Source organism: Diplotaxodon limnothrissa, linkage group LG3 (assembly GCF_057381915.1).
Source record: "Diplotaxodon limnothrissa isolate DT_005_m linkage group LG3, D_limnothrissa_male_GT1.1, whole genome shotgun sequence".
Classification (NCBI taxonomy): Eukaryota; Metazoa; Chordata; class Actinopteri; order Cichliformes; family Cichlidae; genus Diplotaxodon; species Diplotaxodon limnothrissa.
In genome coordinates this window covers 13,233,821-13,257,229 of record NC_140598.1, presented here as the reverse complement: position 1 = coordinate 13,257,229, position 23,409 = coordinate 13,233,821, and the positions used below count along the sequence as shown (strand labels likewise).

The 23,409-nt window shown below is 43.0% G+C and overlaps 1 protein-coding gene across 1 annotated transcript in view; it reads right to left on the bottom strand.

Annotated features, from left to right (window-relative positions):
• The window catches only part of zanl (zonadhesin, like), a 127,494-nt gene that overhangs the window by 44,323 nt on the left and 59,762 nt on the right, over positions 1-23,409 (bottom strand). Inside the window, 21 exon segments of the mRNA XM_085349915.1 lie at positions 19-215; positions 616-757; positions 957-1,095; positions 1,182-1,310; positions 2,425-2,573; positions 4,656-4,900; positions 5,063-5,204; positions 5,294-5,487; positions 5,754-5,898; positions 6,476-6,678; positions 7,200-7,369; positions 9,805-9,912; positions 10,042-10,185; positions 10,639-10,784; positions 17,115-17,359; positions 18,213-18,357; positions 19,046-19,248; positions 19,817-19,986; positions 22,343-22,450; positions 22,580-22,723; positions 23,157-23,302. Of these exon segments, the coding sequence (XP_085206041.1) occupies positions 19-215; positions 616-757; positions 957-1,095; positions 1,182-1,310; positions 2,425-2,573; positions 4,656-4,900; positions 5,063-5,204; positions 5,294-5,487; positions 5,754-5,898; positions 6,476-6,678; positions 7,200-7,369; positions 9,805-9,912; positions 10,042-10,185; positions 10,639-10,784; positions 17,115-17,359; positions 18,213-18,357; positions 19,046-19,248; positions 19,817-19,986; positions 22,343-22,450; positions 22,580-22,723; positions 23,157-23,302 (3,414 nt within the window).

Below are 23,409 nucleotides of genomic sequence, written 5' to 3'. Positions count from 1 at the left end.
AGACCCACTTCACCATACCTCATAATACTGGCCGTTCGTGTGGTTGCAGCCACACATGTTCTCCTTAACGCACTTGCCAGCACTCAGGACATAGCTGGGATCACACACACAGGACTCAGAGCAGGGACCAGAGCAGGAGGGGGGTTTTCCAAAGCATGTTTCCTGACAAGGATCTGCACAAGGTTCATAGTGGCTGTTTGGGGGACAGCTCAGTGCTAAGCAGACCACAAGAGGTTGAAGTTAGTGATAGGAAACAAAAGTATGTGCTGGTTAAAATATAAAATGACAGCTTTTCACAAGAAAAGAGATACGTCTTTGGCACTTCCAGCTGTGTTGTCTTCCGTGGAACTAGATTGTTTGAGTTTGGTGGTAACCCAGTCTCCTGCAGCCTCTTGGCATATGTTGTCTGCCCAACTAGGTATGCTAAAGCAGCACTCCCTCAGTTAACTTTAGTGAGTAGGAAGCCCGTATAAAGTACTCTTCCACAAGTCAAAACTGACATAAACTTCTTTGTGTTATTTTCTCCCAACTACTCAGCCAAGCTGATTTTTACCTAATGATATACCTAAAGATATTTTACTACTAAATTAAATCATTTGTCCTTCCAATACTCACGGCAGAAGGTTTCATTCCTCCATGGTCCAAGGTTGACCCCACGATCTTGGCATTCATTGACATAGGCTTCAATGGCTTCACACAAAATGGGCTTGGCACCATCCAGCTCACACAAGTCAAAGACACAGTCCCTGAAGTAATTCTGAGAACAAACAATCACTTTGTTACAATGCTTTATATTGTGTGACCATCTAAAACCATATATTCAAATTATTCCACTATTACTAATATCACATTTTCACCCTGAATGCACACACACATACACAAATACAACAAGCTCAGAATAAGGACTGGTTCCACATTTGTTTATTATATGTGCACTATCCTCTACATGAACATACATTGGGGTTGACTTTGGGATGGCACACAGCAAAAGGTCCATTTTTGTCCAGCAGAATGCCACAATATCCAGAGCTTTCATACAGTTCCTGTTCTTCTTCATTGCACCCAGGGATGGTAGTGTTGGGTTTCTCATTACATCTGTCAAGACAGACCATCATCTTAAGAACATTTGTCTTTTGTCAATGGTAAATGTTTCTTTACACTTGCATCTCTGCAATACTCACTCTGGATTCATGTTCCAACTGTGTCCAAAGTCATTGGCATTTTCAGCTAAGCTTCCATCCGGTTTGCGGAAGTCATCTTTGGTATCTCCATCATAGTTGCCACACAGGCCACACAGCTTGTTCTGATAGCTGCAGATTGCAGAAAATGATTGTGTTAGAGTCTTATGCAAGAAAGACTAACAAGTAAGCCAGAACTACAACGTGTTTTAATTGCAGCCAAGTTTCTTTTCAGCAGTAGACTAAACCCCACACATTAGTAAGACTAAAAGATCAGACATGTACATTTGATGTGTTTGATAGCATCAGCATAGAATTAACTAGTCAGGAAATTAGAAGTTTTGTGTGATTTTATCTTGAAATTTTGAGGGAGCTGTTTGTGTTGCCCCTGCTAAATTGTTTAAATAAAATATCCTAGCTGTGTCATTAATCTCTGCCTTTATCACCTTACTACTCCTTACAGATAAAGGAGTCATGTTCAGTATATGAAAATGTGTTATAGTGTCATGGTCCGTTGTCCTGTGTCTGAGGAATGCGTGACGCTCGGGTAGCCACACCCCCGGGCTATCACCGGCACATCTGTTCTCCATCACGGTGACTACACGGAGATCTACTGAACCCGGCACTGATGGAAGGCTCCACGCCAGTCCGTTAGTCCCCCCACAGTGGTAACTAGACTTCCACGAAAGCGTGCATTCCCTTCTGGTTGGAACTGTGTTTAATCTGCCTACTTGTGTCCAGGTTTCGACTCGGCGTCTGCCACCTGCCTGTCCTCCGGCTCAACTGGATCACTCGGTGCATCATCTGGCCCATTCGCTATTTCCACGGACTTTCTGCTCACGGACTGCCACACTTCCCTCCCGAGCTCCCACAGTCCCGTTCCATCGTAAGCCCCCTACTCTAACTCAGTCCTGATGTGTTTTCCCTACTTTCCGGCTCCCTAGTAATCATCTCCCCTTTCTATTGCAGCCTCCCATGGTCCCGATCTTGGCTTCCTCGTGTCATTATTCCCCGGGTTTTTAGTTTCTTGTTTTGCTCTCTAGTTTTCCCGGGTCGCCTTTCGTTATTTCAATAAAGTGTCTTTTCTGTTAGCGCGGAGTCTGCATCTGGATCCTTTTGTGCACGCGCGCCGTGGCGCATGACATATAGTTTTAGTTGTATCAGTATGGATGTAGATTTCTGGACTGGTGAACTTGTGATTAAAACACCACTTTATAAGGAAACCATGAATTTGGTCTTCACTCACTCTTCGATTACTTTGATGTCCATGAAGGCGTTTCCATCATAGCGAACCGTCACACCAAAGTTCATGGAGACAGTGTAGTGTTTTCCTGACTTGAACACAGAAATACCAGGGGACGGAGACAGTGGCAGATTGACATTGGTCCCATTAACCTGTATGGGAAAATAGGCAGAGTACATCAAATCTGGCCAACATTTTCATTTTTTAATTACCCATGTCACAACATTACTATCTGTAACTGAAAAGAAACGTTCCTTTAGTGGGCGATCGTGGCTCAAGAGTTGGGAGTTCGCCTTGTAATCGGAAGGTTGCCGGTTCGAGCCCCGGCTTGGACAGTCTCGGTCGTTGTGTCCTTGGGCAAGACACTTCACCCGTTGCCTACTGGTGGTGGTCAGAGGGCCTGGTGGCGCCAGTGTCTGGCAGCCTCACCTCTGTCAGTGCGCCCCAGGGTGGCTGTGGCTACAATGTAGCTTGCCATCACCAGTGTGTGAATGTGTGTGTGAATGGGTGGATGACTGGATATGTAAAGCACTTTGGGGTCCTTAGGGACTAGTAAAGCGCTATATAAATACAGGCCATTTACCATTTCTCATGCCAATGATGTCTGTAAATGTCATGCCCGACATGTTAAACGCAGCTGCCGGCATGGCAAGCGAAAGTGGATCGAAGCCAAAGGCATGAATGCACAAGAAAACAGTCGACCAGAACGATACCCGAATATTAAATCGCATTGTACGATCTAACAGGGGCTCGCAGTGGCCGCTCTGTCCCAATCCGAGACAAAATGGACGAGTCCTCCTCACTGACGCTGAGCAAGACCAACGTTGAGCCAAACAGTTCTGCGATACTTTAAACCAGCCCGAGCCACTCCACTTGTTCGAGGCCGAAGAACTTGCACCCTCCATGGATCTTCTTCCTTTCGATATCGGAAAAATTAGCAACGCCGAAGTCAAGACAACGATGTTGGCCTGGACGAGTTCCTCCCCACAATGCTGAAGGACGACGAAGCCCAGTTGGATGCCGCCCTTAGAAGTCCCCTAAATGCCTGCTGGTCAACATCGCATGTACCCTATGAATGGGTAATTTCAACGACTTCAAGAAAGCTTTTGACAACGTCCACCGGCCGACTCTATGGGCTATCCCACGTCAATATGGAGTCCCCCAGCAGTTTGTATACGCCTTTTGTGGTCTCTGCTCCAACTCCCGGTTCTGCGTCCAGACAGATGATTGGATGGCGCCCTTAGAAGACCCCTAAACGCCTGCTGGACAACATCGCGTGTACCCTATGAATGGGCAAAAGGTGTTATCACCAAACTTCCCGAAAGGCGATTTGGGTGACTGTAACAACTGCCGGGGCATCACGCTCCTGTCGGTACCCGGGAAAGTGCTTTGCCTTATTCCTTTGAATTGGCTACTGGGCCCCTACTGGGCTCGACTACGGAAGACCTCCAAGAATGGACTGCAGCTTTGCAGAGGGAGGTGAGGAAGTCGGATTACGAATAAGCGCCAAGAAAACCAAGGTACTCGGAGTTGGCTACACAACTGCCCATGTTCCCGTCATAATCAACCAATAACGTGCTGATAAGTTGGAAAATTTCACATATCTGGGCAGCATCATCTCGAATTATGGGATCTCTGATCAAGATGTAAACTCCAAAGTAGGGAAGGCTGCCGGTGTCCTCCGACGTCTCCAATTCAATTCATTTAAATTCAATGTTTTTTATATAGTCCCAAATCACAAAAACAGTCACCTCAAGGTGCTTTATATTTTAAGACAGACCCTACAATAATACATACAGAGAAAAAAAACAACAATCATATGACCCCATTGACCAAGCACTTTGGTGACAGAGGCGTCTTTTAACAGGAAGAAGCCTTTGGCAGAACCAGCGAAAGCAAGGCCGACCAAATATCACATGGCGTCGAATGTTTATGGATGATCTGAAAACAGTCGACATCGCCTGGGACGAAGCTGAAACATTCGCCCCTGACCGTCATCGATGGAGATTGTTAGCTGCCCGATGCGTCGCTCGGCGTAGGAGGAACTAAGTGTTAAGTGTAAGTGCAAGTTTCTTTCCATGGTCAATTGCAGTGGTTTTCAGAAGTGTTCCTGAGCATGTGCAGTGATTTGTACCACAGAATGATGTTTGTTTGTAATGCAGTAGTGCCTAAAAACTGAAAGCGTGATTGGTTTTCACATGCAAAACATCCTGTTTCTTCCTCTCATGTCTTACCTGCACAGTGCCACCTTTGAGAATGGAGATCTTTATCATCTGTGCGTATACATGTACGGCATTCACATAGGAGATGGTCGGCCTGTTATACCGGTTTTCATTGTCAGTATGGACCTCAAAGTAGGGCACAGTTGTGTCATTGCATGGACTAGACATCAGATAGCTGCAGTTGCCCATGAAGTCATATTTGCGTTTGTCAAAGCTGGTGTAGTGTGGATCGCCAGATGCAATGCATGTGGATGTACCTAAAGGAATAATATATGAGAAAATTGTAATTTCCACACTGTCAACTATCAAGTTATACCGACTGACTGTAAAGCACAACACAAGGTGCTCTTTGTGCAGATGTAATTTATTACACTGCATTAAATCAAGTCAACAACAATAAAGTCAACAAACATTATTACCTTTAGGATAACAGCCTGCAACACCATTAACCTCTCGACACTCTTCAGTGGGGTCACAGGAGTTATCAACACATTCCAAAGTGTAGTTCCCTACACAGCGACACAGCTTTGTGCAGCCATCTCCAAATACTATCTCACCAGGCTGGATAAAATGAAAACAATCAGTACTGAGAAAGTATACTGTATGTCTTTAAATGTACACTGTACACAGTACTAACTAGGACATCTGACCTCATAATAGTTATTGTTGTCATCTAAACAACCACACTTGTCCAGTGGCACGCAGTGCCGTCCTTTGAAGACAAAGCCTGGTTTGCAGAAACACCCAGTGATGCAGGAGCCAGAACAGTTGGTAGAGGGTTCCATACATGTAGGAATGCAAGCTGGACCACACTCTATATACTCTGCGTTAGGAGGACACAGGTCTGGGTAGAAAGAAAAAGGATTACTGGAAAATGAGCAGATACTCTTTCAGGAACTAAAAAGGTAGGAAGTTATTATGCAGTGTTAACAAACTCAGTCCAAACTAACAACATCAGTTGAGACAGTGGAGGTTTGGAGCGCCTGTTGCTAAAATGACTGCATTTATTTACTGCATTTCTAGGGCCAGTCGGATAAAGCACTTGACACTGTAATCCACATCCATGCATTCATGCAGCTATTTCTATGTGAAGCTGTGTGATTAACATACCCAGAGGGTGGCATTCATATTCTCCATCTTGTAGTTGGCAGCTCTCAGTAGTTGGGTTACAGCTGGTGTTATGACACTGTAGCAGACCTCCACTGTGACACATACACTTTTGTTCACAACCCTCCAAGTACCAGTCATCGCCCACCTGAAAAATGTACACAGAATACAAAAAACAATCAAAATTTTGTCATGTAATTCTCTCTTATACATCACACGAATATAAAGATAAGATAAGATAACCTTTATTAGTCCCACACGTGGGAAATTTGTGGGAAAGATCAAAAATGATAAATAAATATATAAATATAAATGTATCAAAATGTATATAAATATACATGTGGATGCATACCAGGGATTCTGTATGCCACTAACTAATTAGGCCAACCTTTACTCATTTATTTATTGATTTTGGGCTTGCTAATTGTGGTGGCACCCGTATGTAAATGCTGTGACATAAATACAAATTCTATAACACCAGTGTCTTTTAAATTCAGGTAAAATACAGTATAATAAATATAATCTGTTGGCACAGTTCACTGCAGTCTATGCACCCTTAATTTAGTTGAGTTTTAATTTCTTTTGTACTGTAGGGTCTTTGTGTCTCTTGGCGTCTCTCCTGTTGAAGTCATAAAGAGAACTGAAAATGATGTTAGCATGAGCTTAGCACATTTTAAAGGTAAATGGAATATGGTTTTAATTGTTTGGAGGCTGTTTCCACTTACAGGGTGATAGGTTCCACTGGGGTCCACACAACCACAGTCTCTCAGTTCCACACATTTGTCATCACTGAGAATGAAGCCAGGGTTACACTCACAACCCTCCACACACACTTCCTCACAGCCAGGTGGTCCCACCACACCAAGACATGTCTCAGGACATGAACTCACACAAAGGGAGTAGGAGCTATTGGGAGGACAGGTCAGAGCTGTGTGGACAAACACAGGGATGAACAATAATGAGAGGGAACAATGGTGGACAAATAGCAACAGAGAAGGGAGTGGGAGTAGGATGATTCAAAGACAGGGCACCTACGTATCTCATATTGATTTAATTCAGTGTCATAAATGAAAGCAAGGACAATATTAACTGCATTGAATATTTTACATTGGTTTCAGCATTGTGCACTGTATCTTAAACTCTCCTCCCTATACAATTATAAATATGATTATAAGTTCAATTATAATGTTGGTGAGCAGGATGTAATATATCGTGGTTATATTTACAGGTGGATACAACTTCCAAATGGAGAAGCTATGGCATGCACCCCATTTAAAAGGGAAAATGCTGAAGGCTCATTTTTCCAACATGAAAAGGTATTATTCAAGTCTTTATTCATTTATGCTTCAGAATGGGGCTTATCAAGCCAATGGGTGATGTCACTGTGACTATGTTTTATATATCATATATCTTTTAGATATATTTGGTATATCTCAGATTCAAACTTACGGCAGAAGTCTGGAGTTCTCCATTGGTAGACTTTGGCTCCAGCACTATGACATGCGTCAGTGTAGGCCTGGAGCTGGTCACACAGCACGTGCTGCTGGCCGTTGAACTGACACATGTCATACACACAGCTTTGGAAGAATGGAGTGGGATTAACTACACTGATGCACTCCCTGTAACAGAGAAAAGCACTCACTTAGCTTAGGTAGGAAAAGGCAGAGGCTCATATACTGAAAATCTGAGTTCAAACAAACAAACAAGCTACATTTGGTGGTGAAACAGTCAACAACTGTTGCATAAGTTTAGCAACAATTCACTAGCTGGGGCCAGTGAATAAAGGTGAATGGCTTAAACATGAATTGAACTGCGGTTTGGGGAAGGCCTCGCTGGGGACTGGCGGTGGCTCCTGGGCTGGCAGATCCCCATGTACTAATGAGAAGTGAAACAGTGAAAGAATTGAAATTGAAAAAGGGGAGGGAGGGTTGGGAATGAATGGAAGAACAAACAGCTAGTAGAACTGGGGGATTATATATAGATAAGAACAGGAAGGGAAGTGTTTGGATACTTTATCTCTAACTCACTAACTGAGTCCACATTGTCATTTTACATTTTACAGTGTTCCTATTAGAAAAAGGTGAATGGCTTAAACATGAGTTGAACTGAGCTTTAGGGAAGGGCGCAAAGGGGACTGGTGCCTCCCGGGCTGGCAGATCCCCAAAGAAGGCATCCCCTAGAAGCAGCAATAATTGTGCATTGTGAAGGTGAAAGACCTCTGCAGTAATAATTCAATTTTTCAATTCAATTTATTTATACAGCCCCAAATTACAACAACAATCGCCTCAAGGCGCTTTATATGTAAGGTAGACCCTGCAGTAATACCTACAGAAACAACCCAACAATCATATGACTAACTATGAGCAAGCACTTTGGCGACAGTGGGAAGGAACAACTCCTTTTAACAGGAAGAAACCTCTGGCAAAACCATTCCCATGGAAGGACAGCCATCTGCCGCTACAGGTTGAGGTGGAAGAAGGAAAGCAGGACAAAAGAGAAGCGCAGAGAGAAGATGGTCAAGGATTCCAGAGAGTGGAGTGGTTGAGTTCGGAAAATTACGAAGGAATGGTGGGAGAAGACCACAAAGCAGATTTCAGAAAACGAAAGACCTTAATAGCTGAATGAGGAGAACCCCTGATCGAGTGGCAACGTGGCTCGACTGGTGTGGAGGCTGGATGGATGCATGTTTGTATTTTAAGACATGAGGCAATGGCTTGACGGCTCGTAAAAGCTTTTACTGCTGTGTTTGAAAATGATCGATATGGAGACAGAGACTGGCAATACGGTGTCAGGAATGTGCTTTGTTACATTTTGTGAAAGATAGATAGATGTATGGACCCTGGCATCCAAGTTATTGGGGAAAGAGGAAAGAGAAACTGGCTTCCAGGTGCCAAAAAGCACGCTGCTGCATTTTGCTCAGGAGAGATAGAGGGAAGAAAAGCTTGCTACTGCAAATGAAGGAAAAGAACCTGGCATCCCGGTACCTGATGTATGCAGGCGAATTTGAAAAAGAAGGACAGAGAAATAGAACCTGGAATACCATTGCAAAAAGTATTCACTTTTTGCAATGGTATTCCATGGTTTTGTAAAGGAGGAAAAGAGAAAGAAAACATGGCATCCCAGTGCTAAAAGCATGTTGCTGGATTTGTAAAGGAGGAAAAGAGAAAGAAAACATGGCATCCCAGCGCTAAAAGCCTGCTGCTGCATTTGTAAAGGAGGAACAGAGAAAGGAACCAGGAATCCCGGGCCCAAAAGCTTGCTGGTATATTTGCAAAGGAGGGACAGAGAAAGAGAACCTGGCATTCCAGTGCCAAAAAACATGCTGCTGTATTTTTGTGAAAAGGGGAGGGACGGAAGAGGAACTGGCAACCCGGTGCTAAAAGCGTGCTACTGCATTTGTGAACGAGGGATAGAGAAAGAAAGAGAACCTGGCATTCCTGTGCCAAAAAACATGCTGCTGCATTTTTGTGAAAAAGGGAGGGACGGAAGAGGAACTGGCAACCCGGTGCTAAAAACTTGCTCCTGCATTTAAGAAGGAGGGATAGAGAAAGAAAGCCTGACATCCTAGTGCCAAGAAGCATGCTGCTGCATTTTGCGAGGGAGGGACAGAGGGGAAGGGAAACTGGAATCTCCTGGGTAGAAAACCTTGTTGATGCATTTGCAAATGAGGAATAATAACTTGGCATCCTGGTGCCAAAAGCTCACTGTGGCATTTGCAAAGGAGGGTTATAGAAAAAACCTGGTATCCCAGGTTTTTTGCAACGATAAATGGAGATAAACTGGCAAGACATTGGTAAAAACTTACTGCTGCGTTTGAGAATGAGGGACAAAGAACAAAGCTGGCATCCCAGTGCCAGAAGGGTTCATTACAGCATTACAGTAATAGTATTGAAAATATTTATTCATATTTTACAGGTCAGTTGGGTGATTACCAGGCATGCTGCCATCTATTTCATGATTTTATAAGGTCAGGAAAAAAACGTTGTAAAATCCCAGGAATCCCATCAGTTTAACCAAGTCGATAACCAAAAGTGGAGGGGTTGTGAATTCTTACCGGAAGGGTCCAGTAGGGTCTGTAATTTTACCACATTTCTCTGGTTTTACAACTTCAGCTTCCAAGTTGGGGTCACAGTCTGGATCAGGCTTTGTTCCTGGGGTACATCTGGTCAACACAAATACAAAACACAGTTACATCCTCTTCAGTTTGTCAGAAAGAGTCCAACAGTAAGGTAACAAAAGACATAACCAGAAGAAATCCAAAAGACAGAAAGATAGATATGTTGGAACTCACGAGTCATCTTCATCGTCTTTGGTCTGCCAGCTGTTCCCAAAGTCATTACTATTTCCTGCCACAGTGCCATCTGGTTTAGTGAAGTCATTGTCTGGGTTCCCATCATAGTCACCACAAAGGCCACACATTTGGTCATAGTAGGAGCTGGTAGGACAAAGTCAAGGCAGGATATGTAGGATTAAAATAAGACAAGCTTAAGAATATTTGCAATGTTTCATAAGGTGTTGCTTGGCCTTTTATTGTAATTCTAGAAACAAATGAAGAGAATGCAAAGATCCCTGATACAATAAACCAGGGCATCGTTAGTATATATTAAAAGTTGCATAAGTCCACAATATGCACACAAATGGACTGCTATGCTTTTTTTAAAGTTCTCACAACATACATAAAACAACTGGTGATGTTCAGCAGTTTAGATCGTTATCTATCAAAATTTCTTCAGATCGTTAGGTTATGGTTGCATCAGAGGAAAGTGGTCATCAAAAAAATAATGATAGAGCAATGGAGACAGTGGTCAGGTGTATTGTATGAATGTGTGAAGCAAATAAAAAGAAGTTCTACAATATCAAAATAGTTCAAACCAATATTTATACTAACCTGGGAACTGAGATCTGGGCATAATGGTTTCCATCCCAACGCACCCTCAGGCCAAAGGATGTTTGAAGCGTGATGAACTGACCAGCAAGACTAATAGACATGAGAGGAGAGGGGGAGTGGGGCAGAGCCACCCGTACTCCGTTCACCTGATTCAGTGATGAAGAAAAAGATGTTAAGAACATAAGAATATAAAGATGTTAAACAGACTGTGTAAACGTCTAATTGGTGGACAGGTCAGGGAGTATAAAAGTACAAAGAGTGTGCAATGTGCAGTATATCAGGCAAAAACAGACTTTGTATAGTTTTAACAAGCAAGAAAGACATTGCTTTATGCCTATCACACTGTGTTATCTTTGGCATAGATTCAACTGACAAAATGGGAAAAATCTGTTTTGTTTTTTTTACATGTTGTTAGCAACAAAGTAACTAAAGATATAATTTGAGTTCTTTGCTAAAATGTCAGTTATGTGTAGACATAAGACATACATGGTGATGATACAACTACTGTGTGGGATGTCTGCTGGCACACATTTTACTTAAAGATGGGAAATACAAGAGATAGTAATTCATTCATATACTCACCAGTGTTCTACTGCTCTTCATCAGGGTCACAGTAATTCCATCCACTGTCACATATAGCTTCCTCAGGTATGACACTCCTGCAACTCCTCTCTCTTCATTCTTTGCCTCCACAGAGAACCAAGGGCCTGCACAGGGAAGACCACGACAATCAGGAATATTGTGTGTTTATATTAAAGGTGAACATTGGCATTAACATACAAACCACCACTGACATTCAGTGTCTTCTCTTTGCAGCAAACGTGAAGGAAAACAATATATGTCATGCTTTGCGATGAAAATAATAAATGAGTAAATTTAGCTCATTTAAACTTTCATTTGTGCGTGTGGTGTGGCAAGACTAGAACAGGTGCAATGAAACCCAAACATCTTAATGAATAAATGTCTCAAAATAGTGTGTACCTGTGCTGTTCCTACAGCTTCTGGCCAGTGTGTAAGTACAGGTTCCCATGAAGCTGTAGTACTTCTTGTCAAAGGTGTTGTAGTGTGGATCCCCAGAAACTACACAATCCTGAAAGCCTGAGAGAGGGAAAAACATCAGGAACATCAGACTGAAACACAGATGAAGCCACTGTAGAACAATTACCTAATAACAGTGCAGTTCACTGCTGCTTTGGACTTATACTGGCATTAAAATAGATGCAAGGAATATATCATTTCCTGACTAGACAAAAATTTGTATTATTTCAATTTCTTTTCTGCAACTCTGTGATTTTGCATTATAAAGAATTGCATGTAACAAGTGTTGTTATAGACAAACTGTACAGAAGAGAGCAAAAGAAACATAACAGCAACACACACATAAATATTTCACTGTTATTGAAAGTAAAAGACACCTCTGGGTTGTGCTTCTCTATCTTCCATTACTCAGTCTAATTATGTATATTAGAGCAGGGATAGAAAATGCTAGGTGTGAACATTACAAACATACTCGTAGGATAGCAGCCCAGCTCTCCATCCTGAAGTTTACATTCATGCATTGGGGGGCATTCAGAGGCTTCACAGGTAATTCCAGCTGCACCACACCAACATTTTCGCTTGCAGTCTTCCTCAAAAAACTCCTCTCCAGGCTGACAAACAGACAACAAAACTGACAATTAAGCATAGCAGGCACAGATGATTCTTTGTAGATCCTTTTATGCATGTATGTATGAAAATGTTGTTTTAGAGAGGACATAAAGAGACTGCAAGTGACCTGACTTGAAATACAAAGGACCAAATGATTCACTGCCGGCCTATCAGACCCACTTCACCATACCTCATAATACTGGCCGTTCGTGTGGTTGCAGCCACACATGTTCTCCTTAACGCACTTGCCAGCACTCAGGACATAGCTGGGATCACACACACAGGACTCAGAGCAGGGACCAGAGCAGGAGGGGGGTTTTCCAAAGCATGTTTCCTGACAAGGATCTGCACAAGGTTCGTAGTGGCTGTTTGGGGGACAGCTCAGTGCTAAGCAGACCACAAGAGGTTGAAGTTAGTGATAGGAAACAAAAGTATGTGCTGGTTAAAATATAAAATGACAGCTTTTCACAAGAAAAGAGATACGTCTTTGGCACTTCCAGCTGTGTTGTCTTCCGTGGAACTAGATTGTTTGAGTTTGGTGGCAACCCAGTCTCCTGCAGCCTCTTGGTATATGTTGTCTGCCCAACTAGGTATGCTAAAGCAGCACTCCCTCAGTTAACTTTAGTGAGTAGGAAGCCCGTATGAAGTACTCTTCCACAAGTCAAAACTGACCAAAAACTCTCTTGTGTTATTATCTCCCAACTACTCAGCCAAGCTGATTTTTACCTAACGATATACCTAAAGATATTTTACTACTAAATTAAATCATTTGTCCTTCCAATACTCACGGCAGAAGGTTTCATTCCTCCATGGTCCAAGGTTGACCCCACGATCTTGGCATTCATTGACATAGGCTTCAATGGCTTCACACAAAATGGGCTTGGCACCATCCAGCTCACACAAGTCAAAGACACAGTCCCTGAAGTAATTCTGAGAACAAACAATCACGTTGTTACAATGCTTTATATTGTGTGACCATCTAAAACCACATATTCAAATTATTCCACTATTACGAATATCACATTTTCACCCTGAATGCACACACACATACACAAATACAACAAGCTCAGAATAAGGACTGGTTCCACATTTGTTTATTATATGTGCACTATCCTCTACATGAACATACATTGGGGTTGACTTTGGGATGGCACACAGCAAAAGGTCCATTTTTGTCCAGCAGAATGCCACAATATCCAGAGCTTTCATACAGTTCCTGTTCTTCTTCATTGCACCCAGGGATCGTAGTGTTGGGTTTCTCATTACATCTGTCAAGACAGACCATCATCTTAAGAACATTTGTCTTTTGTCAATGGTAAATGTTTCTTTACACTTGCATCTCTGCAATACTCACTCTGGATTCATGTTCCAACTGTGTCCAAAGTCATTGGCATTTTCAGCTAAGCTTCCATCTGGTTTGCGGAAGTCATCTTTAGTATCTCCATCATAGTTGCCACACAGGCCACACAGCTTGTTCTGATAGCTGCAGATTGCAGAAAATGATTGTGTTAGAGTCTTATGCAAGAAAGACTAACAAGTAAGCCAGAACTACAACATGTTTTAATTGCAGCCAAGTTTCTTTTCAGCAGTAGACTAAACCCCACACATTAGTAAGACTAAAAGATCAGACATGTACATTTGATGTGTTTGATAGCATCAGCATAGAATTAACTAGTCAGGAAATTAGAAGTTTTGTGTGATTTTATCTTGAAATTTTGAGGGAGCTGTTTGTGTTGCCCCTGCTAAATTGTTTAAATAAAATATCCTAGCTGTGTCATTAATCTCTGCCTTTATCACCTTACTACTCCTTACAGATAAAGGAGTCATGTTCAGTATATGAAAATGTGTTATAGTGTCATGGTCCGTGGTCCTGTGTCTGAGGAATGCGTGACGCTCGGGTAGCCACACCCCCGGGCTATCACCGGCACATCTGTTCTCCATCACGGTGACTACACGGAGATCTACTGAACCCGGCACTGATGGAAGGCTCCACGCCAGTCTGTTAGTCCCCCCACAGTGGTAACTAGACTTCCATGAAAGCGTGCATTCCCTTCTGGTTGGAACTGTGTTTAATCTGCCTACTTGTGTCCAGGTTTCGACTCGGCGTCTGCCACCTGCCTGTCCTCCGGCTCAACTGGATCACTCGGTGCATCATCTGGCCCATTCGCTATTTCCACGGACTTTCTGCTCACGGACTGCCACACTTCCCTCCCGAGCTCCCACAGTCCCGTTCCATCGTAAGCCCCCTACTCTAACTCAGTCCTGATGTGTTTTCCCTACTTTCCGGCTCCCTAGTAATCATCTCCCCTTTCTATTGCAGCCTCCCATGGTCCCGATCTTGGCTTCCTCGTGTCATTATTCCCCGGGTTTTTAGTTTCTTGTTTTGCTCTCTAGTTTTCCCGGGTCGCCTTTCGTTATTTCAATAAAGTGTCTTTTCTGTTAGCGCGGAGTCTGCATCTGGATCCTTTTGTGCATGCGCGCCGCGGCGCATGACATATAGTTTTAGTTGTATCAGTATGGATGTAGATTTCTGGACTGGTGAACTTGTGATTAAAACACCACTTTATAAGGAAACCATGAATTTGGTCTTCACTCACTCTTCGATTACTTTGATGTCCATGAAGGCGTTTCCATCATAGCGAACCGTCACACCAAAGTTCATGGAGACAGTGTAGTGTTTTCCTGACTTGAACACAGAAATACCAGGGGACGGAGACAGTGGCAGATTGACATTGGTCCCATTAACCTGTATGGGAAAATAGGCAGAGTACATCAAATCTGGCCAACATTTTCATTTTTTAATTACCCATGTCACAACATTACTATCTGTAACTGAAAAGAAACGTTCCTTTAGTGGGCGATCGTGGCTCAAGAGTTGGGAGTTCGCCTTGTAATCGGAAGGTTGCCGGTTCGAGCCCCGGCTTGGACAGTCTCGGTCGTTGTGTCCTTGGGCAAGACACTTCACCCGTTGCCTACTGGTGGTGGTCAGAGGGCCTGGTGGCGCCAGTGTCTGGCAGCCTCGCCTCTGTCAGTGCGCCCCAGGGTGGCTGTGGCTACAATGTAGCTTGCCATCACCAGTGTGTGAATGTGTGTGTGAATGGGTGGATGACTGGATATGTAAAGCACTTTGGGGTCCTTAGGGACTAGTAAAGCGCTATATAAATACAGGCCATTTACCATTTCTCATGCCAATGATGTCTGTAAATGTCATGCCCGACATGTTAAACGCAGCTGCCGGCATGGCAAGCGAAAGTGGATCGAAGCCAAAGGCATGAATGCACAAGAAAACAGTCGACCAGAACGATACCCGAATATTAAATCGCATTGTACGATCTAACAGGGGCTCGCAGTGGCCGCTCTGTCCCAATCCGAGACAAAATGGACGAGTCCTCCTCACTGACGCTGAGCAAGACCAACGTTGAGCCAAACAGTTCTGCGATACTTTAAACCAGCCCGAGCCACTCCACTTGTTCGAGGCCGAAGAACTTGCACCCTCCATGGATCTTCTTCCTTTCGATATCGGAAAAATTAGCAACGCCGAAGTCAAGACAGCGATGTTGGCCTGGACGAGTTCCTCCCCACAATGCTGAAGGACGACAAAGCCCAGTTGGATGCCGCCCTTAGAAGTCCCCTAAATGCCTGCTGGTCAACATCGCATGTACCCTATGAATGGGTAATTTCAACGACTTCAAGAAAGCTTTTGACAACGTCCACCGGCCGACTCTATGGGCTATCCCACGTCAATATGGAGTCCCCCAGCAGTTTGTATACGCCTTTTGTGGTCTCTGCTCCAACTCCCGGTTCTGCGTCCAGACAGATGATTGGATGGCGCCCTTAGAAGACCCCTAAACGCCTGCTGGACAACATCGCGTGTACCCTATGAATGGGCAAAAGGTGTTATCACCAAACTTCCCGAAAGGCGATTTGGGTGACTGTAACAACTGCCGGGGCATCACGCTCCTGTCGGTACCCGGGAAAGTGCTTTGCCTTATTCCTTTGAATTGGCTACTGGGCCCCTACTGGGCTCGACTACGGAAGACCTCCAAGAATGGACTGCAGCTTTGCAGAGGGAGGTGAGGAAGTCGGATTACGAATAAGCGCCAAGAAAACCAAGGTACTCGGAGTTGGCTACACAACTGCCCATGTTCCCGTCATAATCAACCAATAACGTGCTGATAAGTTGGAAAATTTCACATATCTGGGCAGCATCATCTCGAATTATGGGATCTCTGATCAAGATGTAAACTCCAAAGTAGGGAAGGCTGCCGGTGTCCTCCGACGTCTCCAATTCAATTCATTTAAATTCAATGTTTTTTATATAGTCCCAAATCACAAAAACAGTCACCTCAAGGTGCTTTATATTTTAAGATAGACCCTACAATAATACATACAGAGAAAAAAAACAACAATCATATGACCCCATTGACCAAGCACTTTGGTGACAGAGGCGTCTTTTAACAGGAAGAAGCCTTTGGCAGAACCAGCGAAAGCAAGGCCGACCAAATATCACATGGCGTCGAATGTTTATGGATGATCTGAAAACAGTCGACATCGCCTGGGACGAAGCTGAAACATTCGCCCCTGACCGTCATCGATGGAGATTGTTAGCTGCCCGATGCGTCGCTCGGCGTAGGAGGAACTAAGTGTTAAGTGTAAGTGCAAGTTTCTTTCCATGGTCAATTGCAGTGGTTTTCAGAAGTGTTCCTGAGCATGTGCAGTGATTTGTACCACAGAATGATGTTTGTTTGTAATGCAGTAGTGCCTGATAACGTGAAAGCGTGATTGGTTTTCACATGCAAAACATCCTGTTTCTTCCTCTCATGTCTTACCTGCACAGTGCCACCTTTGAGAATGGAGATCTTTATCATCTGTGCGTATACATGTACGGCATTCACATAGGAGATGGTCGGCCTGTTATACCGGTTTTCATTGTCAGTATGGACCTCAAAGTAGGGCACAGTTGTGTCATTGCATGGACTAGACATCAGATAGCTGCAGTTGCCCATGAAGTCATATTTGCGTTTGTCAAAGCTGGTGTAGTGTGGATCGCCAGATGCAATGCATGTGGATGTACCTAAAGGAATAATATATGAGAAAATTGTAATTTCCACACTGTCAACTATCAAGTTATACCGACTGACTGTAAAGCACAACACAAGGTGCTCTTTGTGCAGATGTAATTTATTACACTGCATTAAATCAAGTCAACAACAATAAAGTCAACAAACATTATTACCTTTAGGATAACAGCCTGCAACACCATTAACCTCTCGACACTCTTCAGTGGGGTCACAGGAGTTATCAACACATTCCAAAGTGTAGTTCCCTACACAGCGACACAGCTTTGTGCAGCCATCTCCAAATACTATCTCACCAGGCTGGATAAAATGAAAACAATCAGTACTGAGAAAGTATACTGTATGTCTTTAAATGTACACTGTACACAGTACTAACTAGGACATCTGACCTCATAATAGTTATTGTTGTCATCTAAACAACCACACTTGTCCAGTGGCACGCAGTGCCGTCCTTTGAAGACAAAGCCTGGTTTGCAGAAACACCCAGTGATGCAGGAGCCAGAACAGTTGGTAGAGGGTTCCATACATGTAGGAATGCAAGCTGGACCACACTCTATATACTCTGCGTTAGGAGGACACAGGTCTGGGTAGAAAGAAAAAGGATTACTGGAAAATGAGCAGATACTCTTTCAGGAACTAAAAAGGTAGGAAGTTATTATGCAGTGTTAACAAACTCAGTCCAAACTAACAACATCAGTTGAGACAGTGGAGGTTTGGAGCGCCTGTTGCTAAAATGACTGCATTTATTTACTGCATTTCTAGGGCCAGTCGGATAAAGCACTTGACACTGTAATCCACATCCATGCATTCATGCAGCTATTTCTATGTGAAGCTGTGTGATTAACATACCCAGAGGGTGGCATTCATATTCTCCATCTTGTAGTTGGCAGCTCTCAGTAGTTGGGTTACAGCTGGTGTTATGACACTGTAGCAGACCTCCACTGTGACACATACACTTTTGTTCACAACCCTCCAAGTACCAGTCATCGCCCACCTGACAAATGTACACAGAATGCAAAAAACAATCAAAATTTTGTCATGTAATTCTCTCTTATATGTCTGTGAAGGTTCTCAGTCATCCAGGTCATCGTAGTCAAAGGAGCTTGCAAAGAAAAGCGTCTGGACTTCTTTAAGTCTTTCAGTCTTCAAGCAACTTAAAGAAGTCCAGACGCCTTTCTTTGCAGACTCCTTTTACATTCTCTCTTATACATCACACGAATATAAAGATCAAAATGATAAATATACATTTGGATGCAAACCAGGGATTCTGTATGCTACTAACTAATTAGGCCAACCTTTACTCATTTATTTATTGATTTTGGGCTTGCTAATTGTGGTGGCACCAGTATGTAAATGCTATGACATAAATACAAATTCTATAACACCAGTGTCTTTTAAATTCAGGTATAATACAGTATAATAAATATAATCTGTGCTTGATAAGTTGAAAGTAAAAATCTTTGTTGTAAAACCAATATTTATGTGCCAACAGTTCTCTGCAGTCTATGCACCCTTAATTTAGTTGAGTTTTAATTTCTTTTGTACTGTAGGGTCTTTGTGTCTCTTGGCGTCTCTCCTGTTGAAGTTATAAAGAGAACTGAAAATGATGTTAGCATGAGCTTAGCACATTTTAAAGGTAAATGGAATATGGTTTTAATTGTTTGGAGGCTGTTTCCACTTACAGGGTGATAGGTTCCACTGGGGTCCACACAACCACAGTCTCTCAGTTCCACACATTTGTCATCACTGAGAATGAAGCCAGGGTTACACTCACAACCCTCCACACACACTTCCTCACAGCCAGGTGGTCCCACCACACCAAGACATGTCTCAGGACATGAATTCACACAAAGGGAGTAGGAGCTATTGGGAGGACAGGTCAGAGCTGTGTGGACAAACACAGGGATGAACAATAATGAGAGGGAACAATGGTGGACAAATAGCAACAGAGAAGGGAGTGGGTAGTACGATGATTCAAAGACAGGGCACCTACGTATCTCATATTGATTTAACTCAGTGTCATAAATGAAAGCAAGGATAATATTAACTGCATTGAATATTTTACATTGGTTTCAGCATTGTGCACTGTATCTTAAACTCTCCTCCCTATACAATTATAAATATGATTATAAGTTCAATTATAATGTTGGTGAGCAGGATGTAATATATCTTAGTTATATTTACAGGTGGAGACAACTTCCAAATGGAGAAGCTATGGCATGCACCCCATTTAAAAGGGAAAATGCTGAAGGCTCATTTTTCCAAAATGAAAAGGTATTATTCAAGTCTTTATTCATTTATGCTTCAGAATGGGGCTTATCAAGCCAATGGGCGATGTCACTGTGACTATGTTTTATATATACTTTATGATATTCAGAAAGAACAGCTGATATTATTATTAAACTATCATATATCATTTAGATATATTTGGTATATCTCAGATTCAAACTTACGGCAGAAGTCTGGAGTTCTCCATTGGTAGACTTTGGCTCCAGCACTATGACATGCGTCAGTGTAGGCCTGGAGCTGGTCACACAGCACGTGCTGCTGGCCGTTGAACTGACACATGTCATACACACAGCTTTGGAAGAATGGAGTGGGATTAACTACACTGATGCACTCCCTGTAACAGAGAAAAGCACTCACTTAGCTTAGGTAGGAAAAGGCAGAGGCTCATATATACTGAAAATCTGAGTTCGAACAAACAAAAAAGCTACAATTGGTGGTGAAACAGTCAACAATTGTTGCATAAGTTTAGCAACAATTCACTAGATGGGGCCATTGAATAAAGGTGAATGGCTTAAACATGAATTGAACTGCGGTTTGGGGAAGGTCTCGCTGTGGACTGGCAGCGGCTCCTGGGCTGGCAGATCCCCAAAGAAGACATCCCCTAGAAGCAGCAATAACTGTGCATTGTGAAGGTGAAAGACCTCTGCAGTAATAATTCAATTTTTCAATTCAATTTATTTATACAGCCCCAAATCACAACAACAATCACCTCAAGGTGCTTTATATGTAAGGTAGACCCTGCAATAATACCTACAGAGAAAACCCAACAATCATATGACTCCCTATGAGCAAGCACTTTGGGAATTGGGAAGGAACAACTCCTTTTAACGGGAAGAAACTTCTGGCAAAACCATTCCCATGGAAGGACAGCCATCTTGTCACGGTCCGGGGCAGCGGCCATGTGGAGAGTGGAAGGAGGACTCAAAGCGCAGCACTCATTCAGGTGTGAGGGTGATTTATTGATAATAACAAACATAAAGAGGAGATGGCAAAACAGAACTACGGATGAACTAAACTGGGTGAAACTACACAAAGGAGTGGCAAACCTGAACACGAAGGGAGAACAGCAGGGAGAGCACGCAGAGGATTTCACAGGGTAGATGCAGAATACGCAGGGTAACACAGAGGATGAACACAGGTAGGAACACAGACGACGCGACGAGGAGCAGAGGAAATCACACGCTATAAATACACAAAGAGACACTGGGAAATCACACACAGATGGGGGAAACAGCTGGACCTGATTAACCTGACGAGACAGGGGAACACTAACACCAGGGACCAACAGAGGGAGCACAAACCCAGAACCCAGTGTCTAAAATCCCAAACACAAACCATCCCAAAACAGCCATGAATAATAATGAAAGTAATAACAATAAGTACATAAACATAAAGTCACTGAGTCATGGTCGCAGGACCATGACACATCTGCCGCTACCGGCTGAAGTGGAAGAAGGAAAGCAGGACAAAAGAGAAGCGCAGGGAGAAGATGGTCAAGGATTCCAGAGAGTGGAGTGGTTGAGTTCGGAAAATTACGAAGGAATGGTGGGAGAAGACCACAAAGCAAATTTCAGAAAACGAAAGACCTTAATAGCTTAATGAGGAGAACCCCTGATCGAGTGGCAACGTGGCTCGACTGGTGTGGAGGCTGGATGGATGCATGTCTGTATTTTAAGACATGAGGCAATGGCTTGACGGCTCGTAAAAGCTATTCTGGTGTGTTTGAAAATGATCGATATGGAGACAAAGACTGGCAATACGGTGTCAGGAATGTGCACTGTTACATTTTGTGAAAGATAGATAAATGCATGGACCCTGGCATCCAAGTTATTGGGGAAAGTGGGAAGAGATACTGGCTTCCAGGTGCCAAAAAGCACGCTGCTGCATTTTGCTCAGGAGAGATAGAGGGAAGAAAAGCTTGCTACTGCAAATGAAGGAAAAGAACTGGCATCCCGGTGCCAGATGTATGCTGGCAAATTTGAAAAAGACAGAGAAATAGAACCTGGAGTACCATTGCAAAAAGCATTCTGCTGGATTTGTAAAGGAGGAAAAGAGAAAGAGAACCTGGCATTCCTGTGCCAAAAAACATGCTGCTGCATTTTTGTGAAAAAGGGAGGGACAGAAGAGGAACTGGCAACCCGGTGCTAAAAGCTTGCTCCTGCATTTGTGAAGGAGGGATAGAGAAAGAAAGCCTGACATCCTAGTGCCAAGAAGCATGCTGCTGCATTGTGCGAGGGAGGGATAGAGGGGAAGGGAAACTGGAATCTCCTGGGTAGAAAACCTTGTTGATGCATTTGCAAATGAGGAATAATAACTTGGCATCCTGGTGCCAAAAGCTCACTGTTGTATTTGCAAAGGAGGGTTATAGAAAGAACCTGGTATCCCAGGTTTTTTGCAACGATAGATAGAGATAAACTGGCAAGTCATTGGTAAAAACTTGCTGCTGCGTTTGAGAATGAGGGACAAAGAACAAAACTGGCATCCCAGTGCCAGAAGGGTTCATTACAGCATTACAGTAATAGTATTGAAAATATTTATTCATATTTTACAGGTCAGTTGGGTGATTACCAGGCATGCTGCCATCTATTTCATGATTTTATAAGGTCAGGAAAAAAACGTTGTAAAATCCCAGGAATCCCATCAGTTTAACCAAGTCGATAACCAAAAGTGGAGGGGTTGTGAATTCTTACCGGAAGGGTCCAGTAGGGTCTGTAATTTTACCACATTTCTCTGGTTTTACAACTTCAGCTTCCAAGTTGGGGTCACACTCTGGATCAGGCTTTGTTCCTGGGGTACATCTGGTCAATACAAATACAAAACACAGTTACATCCTCTTCAGTTTGTCAGAAAGAGTCCGACAGTAAGGTAACAAAAGACATAACCAGAAGAAATCCAAAAGACAGAAAGATAGATATGTTGGAACTCACGAGTCATCTTCATCGTCTTTGGTCTGCCAGCTGTTCCCAAAGTCATTACTATTTCCTGCCACAGTGCCATCAGGTTTAGTGAAGTCATTGTCTGGGTTCCCATCATAGTCACCACAAAGGCCACACATTTGGTCATAGTAGGAGCTGGTAGGACAAAGTCAAGGCAGGATATGTAGGATTAAAATAAGACAAGCTTAAGAATATTTGCAATGTTTAATAAGGTGTTGCTTGGCCTTTTATTGTAATTCTAGAAACAAATGAAGAGAATGCAAAAATCCCTGATACAATAAACCAGGGCATCGTATTAAAAGTTGCATAAGTCCACAATATGCACACAAATGGACTGCTTTGTTTTCACAACATACATAAAACAACTGGTGATGTTCAGCAGTTTAGATCGTTATCTATCAGAGTTTCTTCAGATCGTTAGGTTATGGTTGCATCAGAGGAAAGTGGTCATCAAAAAAATAATGATAGAGCAATGGAGACAGTGGTCAGGTGTATTGTATGAATGTGTGAAGCAAATAAAAAGAAGTTCTACAATATCAAAATAGTTCAAACCAATATTTATACTAACCTGGGAACTGAGATCTGGGCATAATGGTTTCCATCCCAACGCACCCTCAGGCCAAAGGATGTTTGAAGCGTGATGAACTGACCAGCAAGACTAATAGACATGAGAGGAGAGGGGGAGTGGGGCAGAGCCACCCGTACTCCGTTCACCTGATTCAGTGATGAAGAAAAAGATGTTAAGAACATAAGAATATAAAGATGTTAAACAGACTGTGTAAACGTCTAATTGGTGGACAGGTCAGGGAGTATAAAAGTAC